The sequence below is a fragment of the Rhynchophorus ferrugineus genome, unplaced genomic scaffold (genome assembly GCF_030347505.1).
Source record: "Rhynchophorus ferrugineus isolate W39M unplaced genomic scaffold, kcgeb_rfMv2 rfM4, whole genome shotgun sequence".
In the NCBI taxonomy this organism is placed as follows: Eukaryota; Metazoa; Arthropoda; class Insecta; order Coleoptera; family Curculionidae; genus Rhynchophorus; species Rhynchophorus ferrugineus.
The window spans coordinates 38256726-38279464 of record NW_027472583.1 but is presented as its reverse complement, the minus strand read 5'-3'; the positions used below and the strand labels follow the sequence as shown (position 1 = coordinate 38279464).

The 22739-nt window shown below is 30.8% G+C and overlaps 1 protein-coding gene across 5 annotated transcripts in view; it reads left to right on the top strand.

Annotated features, from left to right (window-relative positions):
* The window catches only part of qless (decaprenyl diphosphate synthase subunit 1 qless), a 101023-nt gene that overhangs the window by 65627 nt on the left and 12657 nt on the right, over positions 1-22739 (top strand). For all 5 annotated transcript variants that reach the window (XM_076403652.1, XM_076403654.1, XM_076403655.1 and 2 more), the window contains one exon: positions 15639-15780. In XM_076403652.1, coding sequence (XP_076259767.1) covers positions 15639-15780 — 142 coding nt within the window. The remainder of the gene's footprint in view (positions 1-15638; positions 15781-22739) is intronic.

The following is a 22739-nucleotide window of genomic DNA, read 5'->3' as shown; positions in this document are numbered from 1 at the left end:
TTATCGATATTATATGTTGTAATTCAAGAAACCTTATTAAGCAATCTAAAAGCAATGACAAGCTAACTAACGAGGGGTTATCGAGGATTTATGAAATAAATGGCAATAATTGCAACGGCATAATAATGATTAATGCAAAACAGCTGGCTAATTTAGAATCTAATAATCAGGTAGATCTACAATTACCCAACATATATACAATAGATCACAAAATCCAACTAAAGAAACGATAAAAAGAGCAGATATGCATATCTGTACAATATAATAGTTTATTATGATTTAAATATTATTGTTACAAAATCAGGCTTTATCACAACGGACTGAAATTTCATGAAATGCTCAGTATATTGTAAACTTATTTAAAATAAAATCAATTATGTATATTAGTGATAGGTCTAACAGATACAAATGACAAAACACACTTTTATTTTACTTAAAAAATATATTTCAAGAATGAGGAATTGTTACATGTTGGATCCATTGAGGCCTCAAATATAATATAAAAACTTTCAACACTTGAAAAAGAACATCGCCCCATGAGTATGATTGTTATCATATCAGTTTGCAATTATTATCGACGTACCAGTCACAGGTAATCAACACCTATCTCATGAAAAAAATGACCAAAGAATAAGAACCAATAAATAAAAATCCCTGGTTGAAGCTCGTTTTGGGTGAGTTATAATTGTTATACATATACATGTGTTCTTTGTGAGTATTGATAGTGCCCTCAATCGCCAGTTCGCCTTTGATGATCTTCTGAACTTCAATATTTCTACCCAAATTTCTACGATCTTCAGGCTATGGAGTGGTTTTCTAAGCTTTGATATTCCCAAATTCCAATATTCGACGGCTAGGCAACTGAGCTACTTCAGTACTCCTTTGGTGGCTGTATATCTTAAATTGTAAGCTTCTGCTTAAGTTTCGAGTTAAAAGATATTTCTGCAAATTTTCAAGTTAAAAATAATTTTCAAGTTCCAATGACAATTTCAGGAACTTCAGTCCGCATTTCGTGGTTTGAGCATTTGGTACCCTGAACTGCTATGCTTCTATCCAAATTTCAACAAAGTAAAACGGTAGAAATTTTGATGAACGGTGATTCTGACATAAATTCTGGCTTAAAACTATAATAAGAAAAGAACAAAATCCAACCTTAACAAAGAAGAAAACAGACCGGGAAGGATTTGTTGAAGAATTGAACAAATGAATTCAACTAAATATACCCCTTAAAATAGCAAGAAAGTAGTAAAATTAAATAAAAAAAATCGTTGTAGATATCCAGCAAGATGCTTGGAATATTACGCCAGAAATTAAGAGTAGAATTAAAGAAATTCATTATCCGAAGGCAGTCAAGTAAATAGTAGCCCATAAACCATTCTATCCAAATTTCAACAAAGTAAAACGGTAGAAATTCTCCAAGAGTGCACGTGCTGTTTTTTAAAGCTTCGTCTTCATCAATTTAAATAGTCAACGACTGAACAAATGTCCTACTTTGAGTGCCGTATTCCTTAAACTTTGAGCGATTGGTTATCAATCAATCAATGCCAACCTGTCTTTTTTCTTGATAACTATTTTTATTCCGGCTAACTGAATGATCCTACTAACCCTACCAGCAATTTTGGTGTGTGTAGGAATGAAAACACTTTCATTTTACTTAGACATCACTCTACGGCTTTGATGGCATTTCCTATTAACATACAGGGAGATGGGCAAAGTAATATAAACACCTGTTATGCAATAAGCTACCACTCCTTTCTGTTGAAATAATATGATTTTGAAACAAATTAAAAGTTGTTTAATTTAAACCCTATATCTTTCATAACTGTAACTATCTATCCCCTAAAAAATCTACCGAATATCTAAATATCTATAAATGCATTCGATAGTGCTGTATGAAATTGGGTTAAGAGAATGGACTCTTGCCGAGCAACTTAACTGTAATTTAGTTATTCTAGCTTATATAGAGTAGGCTATAGTATAAGGTACAACAAAATTAACAAAAACAAAATTAGGTGTTTTTAGAGATATGGATCAATATAATGGAAGCAATCCTGATTGCATGACGTGTCCGTAAATTATTGTCAATATAAAGGTGTGATGAAATAGTGAAGAGAATGAGGCAGTGTTACCTGGGAGGCGCTTAGGTTGTCTATAGTGGTTCTTCTATACTGAATGATGGTCTTACTGTGTATATTATCTAAAGAACCCTTATTCAAGTCTACAAATTTGAAAAAATTGGTTTTCACATATTCTCAAAACTTAACCCTTTAAGAATATGCCCTTAAGTGCAGAATTTAAATTATTTTCGGAGTTATAACTATTTTAGTGTCGCGGCATCTAAATCGCGCCATCTGAAAACGAAACTATTATTGTGTATTCTCATCGAGTAGACTTGTAACTTCATGTTGAAGCCTCACTAACAGGCTTCACTATCAGTATGTTGAAAAATGTTTCAATGCGTTAACAATGTCTGAATTTGGACTAAACAAATCGTATTTGTGGGAGTTTCACGTTTTTATTCCATCGATTTCAACATGTGAATATTGATTCCGTCGTCTTAATACTGGTTTAGGGTAAATGATGTGGCTCGGTGAATGGATGTAAAACGAAATGAAATAGTGGTATTTACATTATGTGACCGTTATCTAGTGGCTATATAAAAAAATGTAAAAAATACAAATGATAAAACGGATGGCAGCGGTGTTACCTGGAGACGAGGCTTGCGCAGTCGATGGTGGCATGTCTAAACCAAACGAAGGTTGAGCACTGAATGAATCGAAATACCCTTCAATAACATCCCAGATAAACGTCTCGGGGTTGCCGCCAGCTATTCGTTATCGGGTTCTAGTTGGCGCTGCTGGCACCCCGCCCGTGTTCAACATCTGGGATTATATTTCTGGGTATTTTATAGACCGTTATTCCACGATGTACATGCCTCAAGGTCGCTACACTGGTAACTTAATTACCGAAGACAAAAAATGTTCTGGATAGCCAAAAAATTTGAAGACGAGAATTTGAAGGCATTACTCTATCAAATCATCAATGGGGCTTACTATCGATTACAACTAATATGTTTGATCAGAGTACTGCGCGAAAAAGGACCGAAATACAAGTAAAGGCACAATAATGTTATTCTTCAGCATGACAGCACTCGACCACATAATGCAAAAGTGGTGAAAACATACTTGGAAACATTAACATGGGAAGTGCTACATCACCCATCGTATTCTTCAGGCGTGTTTCTCGTGTTCTTCTTATAACTACTTGTTCCGACATATGTTCGTGCAGTTTTTCCCTTCGCCCAAAAAATAGGCCTATTCGTGCATACCATCAAAAGATACTTCTTTTCATATCGGATCCGTAAATTGCCTGAAAAATTGAAAAAATTAACGGATACTGATGGGCAATTATACTAATTTTCACAAAGAGGCTTCAAATTTAAAAGAAATTTTAAAATTAATTTATAGGCCTAATGAAAATTTCGGATATGTCAAAAAATATTTTTTCCGAGCAGTCGTAATTTAGCCAAAGAGAATTTATTTAACGCCTTTTACATTGATGCGATAGAGAAATCTCACGCTAAATTTCAAATAGGCTCAGTCCAATTAGTATCTGAGTATCATGCATCAGTAAAACTCCGAAAATAATTGAAATTTCGAAAAAAAACTCTTAAAGGTATATTCTCGAACAATTAATATTTGAAAATATGAAATTTTTTTTCAAATTTGTAGACTAGAATACCCTATTTACGTGTTGACTGACAACCACGAGATAACTCGTAGATTGCATTATTTTCTAGGACGCCAACTAAGAGTTATCTCGCCCAGTGTTTACTTGCCATTTTTGTGTGCCGTATGTCATTCAAATATGTCAGTGCGAATATCAATAGATGGCTTCTGGGAAAAGAACAGAAAAAATATTAAAAATCGAACGAAAAACATAATTATACAATTAGTTCAAATTCAAGAAATAAAATAATATTAAATAAAATACAATTTTATACTTTTTGATGATAACTATGCACTAGAATTAGAGTTTTTAATAATACAATGTGATTAAATCAAATTGTCATTTTAGACGAAATCTCTGAAAATTTCCATGGCAGTCAACGTGTTAAATGATATCCGAGATTAACATCTCGAGGTTACTCGTTACCATTGGCTTCCCCGCTGCTGCAGGCACCCCGCGTGTGTTTAACATCTGGTATAGTATTTTTGGGTATTTTTCTGACTGTGATTGCAACACGTAAAATTTGACATAGTCCAAGGTCGCTACATGTTGATCTAAAGCACCTGATTAACACCATGTTCGCATTTTATGTAAGCGACAAACATAATAACATAAATAAATAGTTTGCATATCAAGCGGACACCCATCTTCTGTCATCGCGTCAACAAAAGAACGCTATATGAAACTCGAAAAAACCGCATCTTACATAACATTTATTAAATCATATTAGGCAAACCTCTGTTGTTGCTGCTGCTGCTATTAATATATACACACGTAGCCGGTGGATGTTAATTTGTGGTCAGTGACGGCGTTTCACAAGCGACGTTGCTCTGTGACAGAGGCCGGTTCTCACTTTCGAATGGCCCAAATTGGTAGCTGACTGGTGGCTAAATTGTGCCGGCCACGACGACGGATGGAAAAAACGGCGTCCACAGTCCGAAAATATGCGAATCGTTCATGTGGAGTTGCTCGCCGCACTGGTCTCATTTTACTTTTACTTTGTCGTTAAGAAATTAAGAGCAATCACTCCATCAATACGAGGGTTAATCGAAAAGAAACAATTCAAAAATCGACAATTAATGTCTTAAATGCCTCACTCCGAAATAACCTAGACGCAAAAATGATAATTGCTGATGATGATTTCATGCAAAAATTACAGATGCGGATCTAGAATGACGACGGCTAAAAGCAATGAACTTCATAAAGCAGCTGCTGAGCTAAGATATAGTTACATTTAATCTGGAAAACCAACTTATGGACCATCATAGTTAGAAACATAACATTCAACTATATAGAAGTCGAAGAAAATTTGACGTAAGTTTAGATCACACACCAGTGATTCTGACATTGCGTAAAACTATAATAAGAAAAGAACAAAATCCAACCTTAACAAAGAAGAAAACAGATCGGGAAGGATTTGTTGAAGAATTGAACAATTGAGTTCAACTAAATATACCCCTTAAAATAGCAAGAAAGTAGTAAAATTAAATTAAAAAAATCGTTGTTGATATCTAGCAAGATGCTTGGAATAATACTCCAGAAATTAAGAGTAGAATTAAAGAAATTCATTATCCGAAGGCAGTCAAGTAAATAGTAGCCCATAAACAAGCTACGAAAAAAATGTCAACAAAATAGGACGCTTGAAAATAAGAATACTTTAAACAATATAAACCAAAGATTGAAAACGGAAATAACTTTCTGAGAAATGACAGATTATTCGCAGAAAACCACCAAATACCTAAAAAGATAATATCTATACAGTCCGCCTCTAACAGACTTATGTGGAAATTGGGCCCGCAGCAATTAACAAAAACCGGAAGCATTTGTTGGCCATCTAGAATAAATCTTCAAACTAAACGAAACTGATATTAAGTATAATTTAACCAACGTCGAATGTGAAAATTCGACGATTCAATTAGTCACACCAAAAGAAGTAACCAAAGTTATCGAAGCTGACATTAATCTAAAGAAATTACTAGGCTATGACTTAATAACAGGACAATTGGTGCAAAAACTACCAAGAAATTCAACTATAAAACTCACCAACTAGACCAACGCAGCATTTCAATTAAAACATGTCCTAAGCGCTTGTAAGATGGCTGAAATTATCATGATCCCAAAACCTGGAAAATCACAAAATGAAATAAAAACATAGGCCATTTCACTGCAAGCGGTAATATCTAATGTATTTGAAAAACTGTTGAAAAGAATAAAACAGATTACAGAGAGAATAAAACCTAATACCTACACCCCCGTTCGGGGTTATTAACAGACATCAACAATTGATCAGGTACATAGAATAACAGATTTAAATTAAAAAGTCTGTGAAGGTAAATTCAGGTATATTCAGCTATATAGCGCAAGCCTTCGATAAGGTATGGCATTACCTTGAGTTTTTTTGTTTAAACACATGGGAAAAGTTATAGAACATATTTCAACAGGGATAAGTATTTTATAGTTGAAAGAAAAATAATCTGAAATTTTAGTCTTACGAATGTTCTGTTTACATTGACGCAATGTTTTCATTAGTTAATGTTTATCGGTCGTTTATCTCTGCTGTATAGAGCTCATCATAGGATACAATCCCGGAATAGATACATTTTCATAAATTTTGAAATTAAGGGTTAGTTAGCTGGGGAAAATCTAAAAAAGGCAAAATCCTATCTGGGAGAAAGAAATAGTTCATATTAGGTCATAGCTCAGAAAGATCTTATCAAATTCTTAATTTACAACTCATGATGATTGCCCATGCCTTAAGATGGTTCTAATAGTTCAATAATTATTAATAATAATCCAATTTTTATTACCGATGGGAATCCGATGGAAAAGTGCATTATTTTTTATCGTAAATTGTCGGATCACAAATCAAAATACATTTCTCAATATTCATAGATTGCAATTCGTCACGGAGTCAATGTCTTTCCTTGTCTATTTCATTTTTCATCTATTCATATCTGTTTTATTTTCAAAATATATTTTAGTTTACCTATTATTAGTAGATTAATTCATAGAGCAATGTATGCCATTTTTCACCACTAAACTTTGGTTTATCCGAGTCATTGAAATATAAGCTTTATATAAATGGTATTAAAAGAAAATAATAATATGTTTTACAATATTTTGCGCATAGCTAAATTCCTAGATCAAAATAACGCTTTGTGTTAAATATGAAGAATAGTAAAGAAAAATCCGCTCTAGGGACATAGACCTCTTTCACAATTTCCTATTGTGATTTGTCCTATGCTACGTGAATCAAATTTCCTGTTACTCCTCTTCTGTTGTCAGTTAAATGAGACATTTTACCCCATTATATTTATCGCTTAATAGGCGTAATCTTCACTCCTCGAAGAGAAATCATATCTCAAACCCAAATTCTTCAAGTACCCTTATAAATCATTAAGTGGCAACTCTCGTGTCCTGGACAGATATATTAAACTACTCTTAAGGCAAACGTATAGAGTAATATATTTGTACAATACTTAATATATTATGCATGTGCAACCTTTTCTAACTTTTGTCGATGATTACATATCTGACAATCGATAAAAATGAATTAACCTACCCGTCAGTACTACGATAGCTATTAAAAATAAATTAGTAATTGAAATAAAGCTTCAAACCCGACGTATTTTATGTTTTTAAACGAATCAAGATTATATCATAATTCTTATAAAGCTAAAGTATCTTAAGACTAAAGTAATGAATTTATTTGGTCTTAATATTTTAAGGCATCCTCTATTTTTAATTTTGGTTTTCAAGCTTATTTTCAACAATGTATCAACAGTTTTTTAAAATTGTTTTAAAAATGGTATTAGTTATTCGTAAATCAATGGAATAATGTATAATTTCATTATACGATTATTACTACGATATTATATAATATGAATCGTTTTTTTCTCTTCTATATCAAACATTCACCTCACCAACTTTCATTCGGATTGTCTTGATTACGTAACATATTCATGAGTACTCATCATTAATTCAATGGAAATAATTAATAATATAAAATTTTATAGTAAATCTTGAAAATTAAATGTCGCCAATTATTCAGAATAGTATCATTTTAGGGAAAATAAAATCAATTTTTTTATAAAAAATAATATAAAAATGCTATATACGCTATATATATATATATATATATATATATATATATATATAGCGACCCTCCAACTTTTCGATACCATGTTTGTAATACGATTTGTCCTTTGCTTGAAAAATAGTCCTCAGTTTCGGCCATCACATCTTCCATTCGGCGAAAATTTCTTCCTAGCTAGCATTCTTTTGAGATCCGAGAACAGGATATAGTTGCTGGGGACCAGATCTGGAGAATCCGGTGGATGAGGAAGCAATTCGAAGGCCAATTCATGGATTTTTGCCATTGTTTTCACTAACTTGTGACACTGCGCATTGTCTTGGTGAAGCTGCACTTCTTTTTTCTTTAAATGTGGCCGTTTTTTGGCAATTTCGTCCTTTAAACGGTCCAATAACGCTATGTAATAGTCGCTGTTGATGGTCCTTCCTTTTTCAAGATAGTCAATGAAAATTATTCCATGCGCATCCCAAAATACAGGCCTATAATCTTGCCAGCCGACTGTTACGTTTTCCCATGCTTTGGAGCGGGTTCATTATGTGCAGTCCACTCGGATCACTCGGACATCGGAGGGAAACCCTGTTTCATCCATTGTCATATATCGACGCAAAAATTCAGGTTTATTACGCTTGATAATTTTCAAACACTGCTCCGAATCATCAACTCTGCAGCTGTTTTTGCCCAAAAGTGAGCTTGCGCGGCAGCCACTTTGCACAGAATTTTCTTATACCCAAGTATTCGTGAATGCTATTTTATTCAATTTCAATTTACGGTCATTCAAAATCATATTTTTGATTTTTTAAATGTTTTCTTCGATAACAATCTCTTTTGGGCGTCCACCGCGTTCACCATCTTCGCTGCTCATTTCACCACGTCTAAACTTAGCATACCAATGCTTGATGGTTGATTTTCCTACAGTATCCGGAAACTTGGCATCAAGCCAAGTTTTTGCTTCAACTATATTTTTTCCCTTCAAAAAGCAATATTTTATCAACACGCGAAATTCCTATATATATATATATATATATATATATATATATAATTCACAAACTAATGATCCAACAGCCGTCAAATTTATACACGCATCTTTTGAGGGTTAGGGCTAACTAAAAAACATATGAATTTAATTCTAGTAGAGCCATCTATGTGCCAGGCCGGAGACTTTTCAATTGACCTGTTAATATAAATTGAAAGAAATGCGCTGGGAACCCCTCCTTATAACCCCGACTTGTAACCTTATGATTATTTTTTGTTTGCGCTCTTGAAAGAATCACTTGGAGGCAAAAAATTTGAAACCAATGAGGAAGTAGACGAGTATGTGCGTAATTGGCTGACAACTCGCCCTCAAACTTTTTATGAAGAACCAATATTCAAGCTTCCAAATCCCCGGCAAAAATTTGTAGAGCACGGAGGTGGCTATATTGAAAAATGTTTGACTTTTCAACTGACCTGTTAATATAAAATGGAAGAAATTCACTGGGAAACCCTCCTTATAACCCTGACTTATAACCTTATGATTATTTTTTGTTTGCGCCCTTGAAAGAATCACTTGGAGACAAAAAATTTGAAACCAATGAGGATGTAGACGAGTATGTGCGTAATTGGCTGACAACTCGCCCTCAAACTTTTTATGAAGAACCAATATTCAAGCTTCCAAATGCCCGGAAAAAATGTGTAGAGCACGGAGGTGGCAATATTGAAAAATGTTTGTTTAGTGTGTGCATACCATTACCGTTTATGTTAAATTCTCTCTCGTAAGATGATCACAATAATATTCAATTAATTATTTTGTTGTGATATGCTCTTATAATCGAGACATTTTTAAAAAATAAAAAATATCCTGGAACCTTATCTAAACCATTCTCGAATCCACATAAACACATACACTCACACAAAATGTCATTAAAATTCGTCTAACCGTTTAGGAATAGTTCAATAGTATAAGATAATTTCCTGTTTAAGTGTAAATACCTGTTTCCAAGATACGCCATATCAGTTGTATTAATCATAACTTTATTAATATATTGTATTAGAATCTATTATATTAGAAACTTCTTGTAATTAAATAGCATACCTAATATAATATTTTCTATATAAATTATTATGATGATAAATTACCTATGACTTGTCAAAGGCTTACGTACTCCCAGAGAATAACATTCCAAAGGGTTGTTTGTTGTGTTGAGCTCCGTTGAAATAAGTAAATTAAAAAAAACTCTTTATTTATTTTAAACAAAATAATCAATAACTATTAATTTAGTAATAAAAAATCAATTAAATTAATTATTCTATTATAAGCCATCATTTCAACTTTCATATTTTCAATATGCAAATTATATTTAACCTTTATTAATAATTATGAACAAAAATAACAAAAGAAATCTTCCGAGTATTTTACGGGATATATCAGCTGACTACCATCAATGCTAAATACCAAAACGGTACACGATATAAATAAAACATTGGCCTGTTAGGTAATAGCATATTCTAAATAAATTTATTTTTATAGTCTGCATGCATCGAGTGTCTCAAAATACCTAGGAGATTTGAATTTAGCTTCGAATGTTCTATAAAGTATTGCCGAAAAAACTTCAGCAAACAAAGACTTCAGCGTTGTCAAATATTATATACAAAAAAGAGTAGCGTTTTCAGCCAGAATACTGATTAAAATTTATCAATATATTTCTCCTTTATAACTATTTTAATTTGTTATAGAGTAATGGGTAATAACCTTTAGTACAAAACGTTAAAGCAGTTTCCAGTTGAACCCAGTTTAATACTATAGCCAAGAATAGGATGTTGCTTAAAGCTTTCGACAAAGTATTCTCACGAAAAAAATTACACCCCAAGCTTATAGATTGTTCAATAATATACAATATAATACCGAGTCCCATCATTCAGAAACAATAGAATTTAACATTTGATGATATTTTAACATTTACGTTTATATAATGGATACCTAAATAACCAAAGCTTTATGTTTAAATTTACTTTAATTTAAACAAGAACATAAAAAAATATATAAAAATATAAACTTTGATTTTTTAAGTAAAAAATTTACAGGCGAATTAATTCAATAATTTTAATGAACAACCTCACTAAAAAAACAAACATTACTAAAACCAATGAATTAGTTCAACGATCAATTTATTCTCAAAATTTAACTGATTCTCCCCACACAAAAAAAAATCAATATTTCGCTAAAAACCATTTTGATGAAAGCCGCCGTGGAAGGCTATTTTGTAGAGCTTCTGGAAAACCACTAGACTGTTGGAATCCATAAATGGAAGGTCATTGAGATCAATCGAGAAAAACAACTTAAATTGAGATAAATTATGTAAATCATTTGTTTTTGCTTAGTGCCGTTCAATTACTAATATTTTGCAGTATTTCATATTCAGAAACGAAAGTGAATTTTGAGAAGCGACTGCAATATCTGACCTTAAGAGGATGATGCTTATCGAACAATTCTTCAAAAAATAATTATATAATAAAATAATTCCATTTATTTGTATTAAAATGGCGAAATATAAATATGGTAAATATGACTTCAACAAGACTTAAGCTCATACCATGCAATCCACGAAACAATTCAGTAACTGCAGGAGTAAATTATTGGGACACTGACTGTATCAATAAACAAAATGTTAAAAGGAGCAGAATGTTATATTTTATAAAAAATAAATTGCGATGGAATATTCATAATGAATGTTGAGAGATAATTTTCAAGTTTCATGGTCGTCTTTTTTCAGCTACCCAAAAAGCTGCATTTCTATGACAAATTGATGTGCTAAAATTACGTTAAATCACACTGTAACCTTCAACTTTTGCAACACAACAAAAAATCATATTTTTTTTAGATAATGTTTAATATGAATTGTGCAAGACAAAAGATTGTTTAAATTTGCAATGATATTTACGATTTTGGGAATGGTAAAAGCTACCTTTGTAGATTCTATGCCAACAAGAAATATATGTTAATGTTATTCTAACACGAAATGTATAAAAAATATTTGTTGAATATAAATTGTTATATCAAGTGGGTAATAAATAAGAAAATCTATGTCTCATAAAGAAATAAAATATTGTTATCTAGCCTAAAATCAATAGGTTTATTTATAAAAGCATTTATATGTAGGTTAACTTCTATATTTCAAGATTTTAAATGAGAAATAAACAATTATTTATCAACATCATTGTTATTTATGATATGGCTTTATTATTTAATATTATTCTCAATGAATTTCAATATATTCATACAATTATTTTTATGCATTTGAATCTGTTTTCTCCCACTCTAAAACGTGAATAATTTGTCTTCTAAATTTATTTTTGATATATCGGAATAAAAATAAGTTATTGAGTATCAAATCGGGACTATATGGCTTGCATTGTTTTGTTGTAAAATTGTATTGATATTATGTAATAATTTAGGAAAAAAATCGCTGTTGTCGATTACAGGACATGTCTCTAAGAAAAAGCAAAAAAAATTAAGAAATAATTATTAATACTATTAGTATAATGTTTATTCAGATATCGGCACTTTAAACGGTAGATCTAATGTAACTACGCTAGATAGGGCAGCACTTAACTCCTAAGCATGGGTTAGTATAGGGTAAGAAACAATAAAAGTCAAAATAATAATAATTATTTTAATTTGTATTTTCAAAATTAGTTTAAATTTTTTATTGCTTGTTATATTGTATTATATCATATTTTAATATAATTCTTAATAACCATATATTTTATGGTTATGAAGTATCTTCAGAATTGTATGAGTTATGACGGCAGCACGGAACTTAGGCGCTATAGCTATTCTAAAGCATAAATAACCTTGAAAGTCTACATACAATACAATAGATACATAATGAGTAATTAGTGCTAAAGTTAATTAATGTTGAATCAGCTTTTACTCGCTATTTCTTTTATTTTCCTAAAATATTAACTCACATATGTCCTGTTTAATTACTGAAAGAAATATTTTCCATCAAATTTTTTAAAATATTTAATCAATATATGAAATAGTTCAAGGTTATAAGGGACCTAAACTACTTTTAGATAATTTGATTTTTTTTAGATGTAAACTCCTTATATTCGCTTCTTATAAACTATATTTTGTGTTTATTCTTCATCAATTATGACTCCTTGATACAAATTATTCCTGTTGTCTTTTCATTGCTATATTTACAACAATAACCTCATTTAAAGAACCCTCGTCACAAATTATTTAAATAGTTCATTCAGGAACAAGTTAAACAAACGACAGAAATTTACATTCACGCTAGTATTTTTTGGATTGTAAGAATGTCCTTAAAATTGACCATACTCCATAAAATTGTAATAAAAAATTAAGCCTCGAGCATATAAAGAAAAACAATAATATGGAAGTTTTTTATATGCAAATTCACTTTTCTTTTGCTTCGTAATTTATCAAGGAACATTCAGTTTACTTTTTTGTCCTTTTATGCCAAACTTATAATAACAGTTAGTTATAATCTTTTTTTCAAAAGAAATGTATTGTTTGTCGTCAACATAAATGGTGTGACCTCTTTATATGTGTCAAATCTAAGAAAAATCTAAGAATTTTATAACCTTGGTAACAATAACCTAATAACTAGCAATCCCACGTAAAGAGAAACAGTTATATAGAAATCTAAAATTTAGAAAATTCCGTTTTCCTATACATCATAATAAAATCACTGGGGAAAAAGGGCCATCAAGAAATATTAAATTTACCTATTTTTTCCCTTTTTGTGCCATTTATTATTAGTAATAATTTTACATTCATTTTTGTAGAAAAATAGAACCGCAGTTATAACTTTGTAATAAAACTAATAATTTTATACCCTTCTGTATTTATCCAGTAATCACTATTTATTAATAGTATAATTCAGAAAATAATTATTGTCACGTATAACTCTTAACACTGTCATCTCTTAAATTAAATATTAGTACAATGAAAAATTGGTTTTCCTTAATGTGTAATCCCTCTAATAATATTTCCCTATTGGAATTACCATCAATAAATCTTTTTCGGTACTGAACGTTTTTCCTCTTTAGTATTCATAGCGAATACTCATAAATCCATATCAGAAAACTGTCGTCGACTAATTATGAATTAAACTCCATGTTTAATAATTCATTGATTGGGTATTATGCCAACAATGCGGAAATGTTTTACATAAGTATCCACCAATACGCAAAGTCCTTGAAGCATAAAATCAAGGTACTTCATTGAACGTTAGTCGTTAAATATATTTAAAATATTATGTATTGTCATAACGTCATCGTCTAGGTCCTAATAATATTGGAAAGGTTCTTCCTTCTCATCTTCTGATTTTGTCCTTAAACTTTCTGTCAGATTATAGATGAATAATATGTTTCATTGAACAATACTTGCCAAATATATGTTCTACTCTCACGCAAACCTCCTTTTTATTATTTAGATTTTAATTATTTAGTGATTCAACAATCTGCAAAGTAGGCAATAAGTATTTCTTATGACAACTAGTATATATATATATATATATATATATATATATATATATAACATGTAGATTGTATTTTGCATTATATTTTATTGAGTTGTATTTGGAGATTGATTGATGCTATTATTGGATATTTGTGTAATGCCACAGTAGTCGTTAGATCAGCTGTATCTGAAGTTCACCCAGTACATTGATTATTGGAGCCAGTACATTGCACTGTGGAACTGCTATATATATTGGATGTAATTCAGTGTGTTTATCGTCTTATTTTATGGTAAAATGTCTATTTGTGAGATAAGATTTTCGTAACTGATAGGAAAGAAGCTTTATGTCCAGATGGTTGAAATATATTCAGGAATGCTGCTGAACAATATTTTTTCGCATTCAAATCAGGTCCTTGCTTATTACCAAATCCAAATTGATATTCTGTAATAATATTTCTTTTTCTGATATATTATTAGGCAAAATTTTCATAATTTTGCATAATTTCGCAAAAATTTTGATCACTATCGGTAATAAATGCATAGGCTCTTAATATTTAGATTTAAATCACATTTTTGGTCTCAACTACTAATAATTTTCATTATGACAGCATTTAAATTTGACGTCAGAATATCTTTTAGTACTCCAAAAGTCAACTCTTATCGAATATCTTTCTAAATATGTAATTGCTACTCAATCAAATCACCTAGTAGTATGTTATTTGAGGCAAGAAGAGGCGACTTGTTGAACTGCTATAGAAAGCGACATTGAAAGTTTTTATTTATTGCATTATAAAACAACCCTATCTTAGCGACGATCTTACTCGTTGCACCATACACAATAAAACACATGGCTCCCTCCATGCCTACGGTCATAATAGCCACGTGATGTAAATATACATATTATATTACAACTTTAAGGAATGTTTTTGTATCAAATTCTTTATAGAAATTAACTAATAAACTTATAAATTATAAAATAAATGGACAATTAAGTACTCTCTAATATAGACATTAAAGTCCCACGAAGTCTTTACATCATACTTGAAAATGTACATGAACCAGAAAACGAGAATATATTATATAGATGCTGATATGGATATATGGTATAATAATATGGTTTTGAAAATGCTAAATATTTTTTGTAATATTATGATGTCACGTAAACATTATCTGAGGATGGAAATCATAGCCACAAAATATACAACGCCGGGGAAAAAGTAATTTTGGGTTGTCATTTGCATATCTCTAGAATGAAGCCATACTATTGTGCATTTGAAAGGTCCATACAATATGCTCGAAAATATTTTCTCCCAAATGCATTTTATATATTATTCTTTTTCATTTCAGCGGACTTCTTGCTTCACAACGAGAGGTGGCCATGATATCCGAAATGATTCACACAGCTTCGTTGGTTCATGATGATGTGATCGATCAATCAGATTTCAGGAGAGGAAAACCAAGTGTCAACGTAATGTGGAATCATAAAAAGGTAGGTATATATATATATATATATATATATATATATATATATATATATATATATATATAAATTCTAAACTCAGACACATTGTTCTATTGCAGAAATTAAATTAATATTAACCAGATTAAAATAACTAGAGTTATCAGAAGTAAATTAACCAAATGCACTTCAAACTTCATTTCTCTTCAGTTACTTACAAAAATATTTAATCAACAATATTCTCAATCGTTTTACAAGCCTTCCACAAAGTCTGAAATAAGAAACACATATATAAACTCCATAAAATGTTACCGAAGCATTACACTGAACTCTTAAAATAAAATATTATGACTACATTTCTGATGACACTGCGATAGTTGCTATTGGAGACAGTAAATCAGTATATATTGAATTCACTACGACCCAACTCTTCAGATACTAATAGATATGAATAATCCAATACAGTAGAAATGCTAAATGCCTTGGTATGAATCTTGATGCAAAACTTCGTTGGAAGGAGCATATCAAAAAAGTAGTGATTATTTGGAAGAACATTTAAATTATTCGTACATAATAATTTGCTTCTATATAAGCAGATTCTAAAACTTATATGGATTTATGGAATTATTTTCCTATTTTCTATGGGATATTCTGCGAGAAGTAATATCATATCTTCCTGCAACCTTCTTGGTCACTTCTCTATTCACTTCTCTTGGATAAAATCCTGGTAAGTATTGTGAATGCACCTAGATACTGTCGAAACATTTACTTACACGGAGACCTTCGGATTCATAAATGTCATAGAGGAAATTCGCAACTAGACATAGGGGAAGACTCCATTCCCATGTTAGCACTGCATTAGGATGCAGACTCAAGAAAATTAAAATAAAATGGCCAGATATGGTTCAATAAAGAAATAATAAATAAATGTTTCGTCTTTAAGCTTGTTTCTGTTTGATAAATAGACTTAAAAGTAGTTAAGTAAAATAAACAAATTAGCATAATAACGACAAAGCTTTATATCAGTTCTATGACGACTGGGCTATGACATTGATAAATTTAAAATGTGATCATATGACATTATCATGTGTTATTCGGAATTTGTCAGATTTAACGCCGAAGTTTTCGAAAATGGAATTACGTATGCCTATATTACTGTTCACATATGTCCTATAAGCATATCAAAAACTCTTCGATTAACCTGTGTATTTCTGTGTCCATAGTAATTTATCGATAGCCATATGCGCAGTGAATGTCATATACACCGTAATAAATATGTTTTCCCTTTATAGGTCATTGCATAATTAATCTATTAAGGAGCAATATATAAAGGAATTTGGAATACTGTTTTAATACAATTATTTTACCATTTTGCATTATATAAAGCGAATTGTATCTATAATTTTATCATCAAATATTTTTCATTTTTGAAATAGTCTAAAGGTCTTGGAATTACGACTTTTGTTGTGGCTTTTGGCCGATATTCTGATCCAAGGTAACCCACTTGATTTCTCTTTCAGAAAATCTTAACAAAAAAAGTTCAGCCTTGACCTGTGACAGATGAAAATTCATAATAAGCATTTGATTCGTTGTAACACTTGATATATGCGAGATATTCATGCTATTTCAATACAACCTTTTAGTAACTTACGAAATATACTCGAGAATAAATTAATAGTGATATATACCAGATCCATCTAAATTGAATATGGTATTATCAGAAGGCTTTAAATTTAAATCGATTTACTCCCATTTATGATTTACATTTACATACTCTTATGCACTTGTGAAAGCTTTGTTTGAAAAAAACACTAGTTTTTGAATTATATTATATTTTCTTTATGCATTTATGACTACTGTGGCCTAAAATAGGTTTGCTCCATCACTGTTTAAAAAGCACATCAATTAATATGATTTAATATACTATTTTAATATCTCCATAGAGGATTTTCCCAAGGTAAGTTGAACCCATGAAATTCGTATCACTTATTGCACCCATTTTGCCCAGTCACTGGTAAGAATTGATGATCTGCATCTGCCAGTGGTAACAACACCCCTACTAAGTAACCATCCCTGCAATTATTTAAAAATACCCCCTAAAATACCCCAAAAATTCCCACATTTCTTCCACAAATGTTTCAAAACCTAAATTAACTAAATCGGTTTTAGCGAAAGTAACGAACAGCATTTCATGTTTATGCCGGCTTGGTGGAGCAGTGATTAAGGCAGGATAGTTGCAATAGTCGTTGGTTTATGTTTATATAATATAGAAGATAACTACAGTTCCTTAAACTCTTTTTCTGTTAAACTTTAAACTCCCCTTAAACTCCATCACTGTTTGAACTGATGCAGATCAAGTAACTTTCCCAAGCTAACTTACCATAAAATTCGATATTATCCCATTATAATATAATATAACACGATAGAAACTACTGTAGTATTTATTTTTTGTATTTGAGCAAGTGTGTTCTTTTTTTTAAATCGATACCGTAATTGTAAAAAATATTTATTTTTACATATCATTCAAAACAGGTATTCTACCCGACCATCCACAACAATTTTAGTGTTTACATTTTTTTAAAATCACATTGACTAAGTCAGTCAACAAGTCATTGAAGACTATTAATAAAGTTTCAATCCTTACATGAACCTTCTAAATAGGCAAGTCTTTCAAGGCGGAATATTGAACGAAAATATCTAGGTTTTTTATAGCTTTTTTGTAAACTAATACTAATTTAAATATATCTGTTATATTTCCCAGGATCCTGAAATAAAACGGGGTTCAAAATTCCTGCTATAATTTTCTACTGTATTTACTAGTTTTGCAAAATATATTATTTCTGAAAAAAAATTGCAGAAAATACTGAAAATTATTTGTGCAAGAAAAAAGAACACGAAGGAAAACTATCAATTAAAAACGGAAATAATAATGTTTTTATCGTAGGCTTCTTGAAAAGAAAACATATATTTTAATAAAATCCATAAAACTACTTACTACTACTTTATACTTGTACTTTTATTATTTTTATGTTATATTTTTTTTAAATAACGATATCTATCCCTATTTTTGCCGCCTCCAAATAGCATCTATAACTTTCTAATTAGTGTTATGGCGAATTGCTATATTTTTTGGTAGCATTTTATTAAATAAACCATCAATCTGGGCCTAAATATGAAAGTAAATGCATTTTTATAAATCCACTGATCCCATTTCATTATTTAATTGTAATATTTTTGTAATAATTTCATTACTATCATCATAACAATAACAAATATCATAGCTCTCTTCAAGCTTATGCTAAAATAAACCAAAAATCTTCATTAGATTTGAGTAAGTTCCTAATGAAAACACATTGTTCTGCAGAAATCAATGTTCACCTTTTCAAATTTAAGTGAAAATATGGTATAAAAAAACTAGATACTTAGACTCCTATTTGTTTTGCGAAAATAAAATCTGACGATAAACTAAAATCTAATAAAAAATTCGTTTGAATGACTCGTCCGCAAACCTGTTTCTCTGTTTGTTGCACATTGATATAAAAGTTATACAATTTGAGAGGGTTTAAAAAACAAAAACTATTAACTTACTTTAAAAACTGTTTATTAAAACAAGAATAGGCTACTTTTTGAACGGCGATACAAAACGATACTGAGGGTTTAATAGACCTTTATTATTAGAAAATACCAAACCCACCTGACTCGTTCAACCTTTAGGTAGTCTTAAACCAGATGGCCCTTGCACATGACCGCAATAGTCAGATCCGTAACGGATGATATATGACAACTCCCTCTTAAAATATGTAGATATGTAGATGTTGAAAAAGCATATTCAGACTTGATAGTAATTCGTGGAATAATCGGTAATTATTTAGTCGTTAGTTCCAAATTATAGCCTCGCGTTGCAAATTCCGCGAAGCGATTTGAAACAGTTTAAAAAATTTATTAGTCCCTCTGGATTTGTCAGATATATTCCCGAAATTTTCTAGACTTGGAGTATTACTGAAATGCTGGATTTGCGAATCAACTATTACCTACAGATTTCAAACATCTAAAACATTTATTTTATTAGTTACTGCTAGCTTTTGAGTATTCACATAAAAAGTACTAAATTAATTTTGTGAGTTGTTTTGTTACTATGAATGAGATTTCAGTCTGCTTTGGTCTTGAATCAGAGGTTAAGAAACGATATCCAGAAAATATTCACAAGGTATTAGCATACGTTTGTTGAGATATAAAATACATTTTATTCATATATTACCTTCAAACTGGTAAATTATTAATATTTTGATTCCATCCATATAGCATCATTAATTTACATTAACAAAAAAGTGATGTCATTGATATTCATATTTATCAAACAAGGTAAAGTAGAACTCTAAAAAAATTATACGCATAATATGTTAAACTATATTATTTATTAGACTATAGAAGCTATGAATTTAAATTCAGATTCGGTTTTAATTAATTAAAACAAAACTGGTATTTTACCAGACCTACCCCAACAATTACAATCTTAGTCTTGTTAAGAATGACCTTATTAAACTCACCCAGCAGGTTATCGAACATTATTGATAATTTTAAGGTCTTCATACCAACCATTAAAACATGCATCTTTTTCAAGGCAAAAGATTGTGTATTTATACGGAATTAATCGTTGAATCCTTGAAATCTACCAGAAATCATGAGACCGTAAGATCATGTTTTTTTATAGTTCGGTATCGAAACTCGTGAGATACCAAATATTGTATACTCAATTATGTTGTAAACTACAGACATTAGAAGAGAATAAGAAACATTTTTGCGTAAATTACTTACCTTCAAGCAAACAACATTGTAAAAGTTTTTTACTGATTCTATTGTTGCATCGATAAACATTTGAACAGGTATTGTATGTAAGTGCAATTTATATAAATATTTTCTTTATACATTATATATACATACATACATACTATATATACTGTACGTAAATGTTAAACTCTTAACAAAATGAGCTGACAAAAATTTTGCTATTACGCGTTTTAGACCATATATACTCCGAATCACTAAAAAAAAAGATAATTACAACCCGAGATCCGATTCCGGATCACACCTTGTAAATGGATGTCCATGGATTATAGTCACGTAAACCTCTTTTTAGTGAATGGTGTTAAAATTTTAAATATATCGTGAGACAATTGATTGTATGTATTCTGATCATTGTTTCAGTTTAAAAATGCATTTATTGAGATATTTTGGTACAATATATATTAACCAAAACATTTTACATCATTTTCTATAACTTGTTCCAATCTTTCTGACAACATGACGATGCCATGTCGAAAGACCGATGTTGGTTTGGCAACAATCCAATAATTAATTCATGTTCACACTTCTTCAGCATTTCGGAACCAAACCAACCATTTACAAACCCAAAGATGCTACCTCAATCTAAGCAAATGGTAATCAGGAGGCTCTATGTCTGGCAAGTACGTTGGGAGCCGCACAACTTCCCATTCGTGCTGCAACAATGTGTCCTTCACAATTCTTATAAGGTGTGGCCGATCGTTGTCATGCAAGAGGACTTTTCGTCTGTTACTCTCTATTCCTGGTCTTTTTTGCGACAATACGTCATTCTAACATCTACCACAACAGCTTCATTGGATCTTAGAAGCTCGAAATACACTAGGACAGAGCGAAGTCACTCGATCAGGATTTTGTTCAACTCAAAATTAGAAAAGAGTTACTCTTAAATCACTTGTTTATTTATTTCACCGCATATTAGGATCAACATTTTTCCTGAAATTTGTTGTTTACTTTACTAAATTTACTTTATAATGAAAAAAGGCATACAGCTCATTAGACCCCAACACAGGCGAGTCTATTAAACCACCCAAAGGGGTCACTTGAGCCAATGAGTTATACAAACCTTCACATATGCAAAGTATAAGAACCAAAACATAAAGAGTTTGTGGTATTCTTCATAGAATTAAAATCAAACTTAATAAACTTCCAATTGATTGATTCATAATTAATTTAGTTAATGGTTCGACATATCAGTTTCATTCAATTCGTGTAATAACCCCTTTTTTCTGTTTTTTGGATTTTTTCATCAGAAAACAGTTGATTTATGAACTTCTAAGCTATCTGAAATGTCTTTGAGAGTTTGAATTGGGTTTTCGTCCAATAAATCTTGCAATTCACGGTCTTCGAACTTTTTGATCGTCCAGTATGTTCTGTTACCATAAAAATTACTATAATTTTCTATAGGCTTCAGCAACATATATCTTCAAATCAAATAACAGAAGTAATGAATGTCGAAAATTCACTTTTCAGTGTTCCATGGCTAGCGCCTTTCTATATTGAATAACTTAACAATACTAAATGGAAAATTGTTACTTTACGCGAAGAACTGTCAAAGCTATCATCCATCAGTTATACTATTACGTTAATAGTTTGCATTGATACCTTACCGGTAAGATACCGACCCTTAAAAATGCCACGAAGTCGTCAACTATATAAACAGACAAATTTTATATATATATATATATATATATATATATATCGATATAGCCAGTGATCAACTTACAAACCATCCTAAAATACATCCAGTCTTACCAGCCTAGTTACTGACGTGATTTTGATGATTATTCCTTGTTGGATAAGGAACAAATACAGTTATAAAATATAACATAAAGTACATAGCGACATTGGAATACACTACCAAGACCGACATATTAGCTATTACTGTTTCTTTTGTGCTTTGTGTTTCAACACTTTACTTTCAATCAACCTAACAGAATAATATACTTAAAATACATTTTTGTTTAGAATTTCTAGATACTGACATTGCACTTGTTAAAGTAGTTTTAGCCTGTTTGTGTGTGTTTCGGTGAAAAATAATGTTTCTAAACTAACACATTATTTTCCACGTTTCGCTTATCCATGTCTTTTTTTAAAGTTGATCATTGTGTCTTCCAAGCAAAATGTCGATTTTGCCGAGGCTGTGAGAA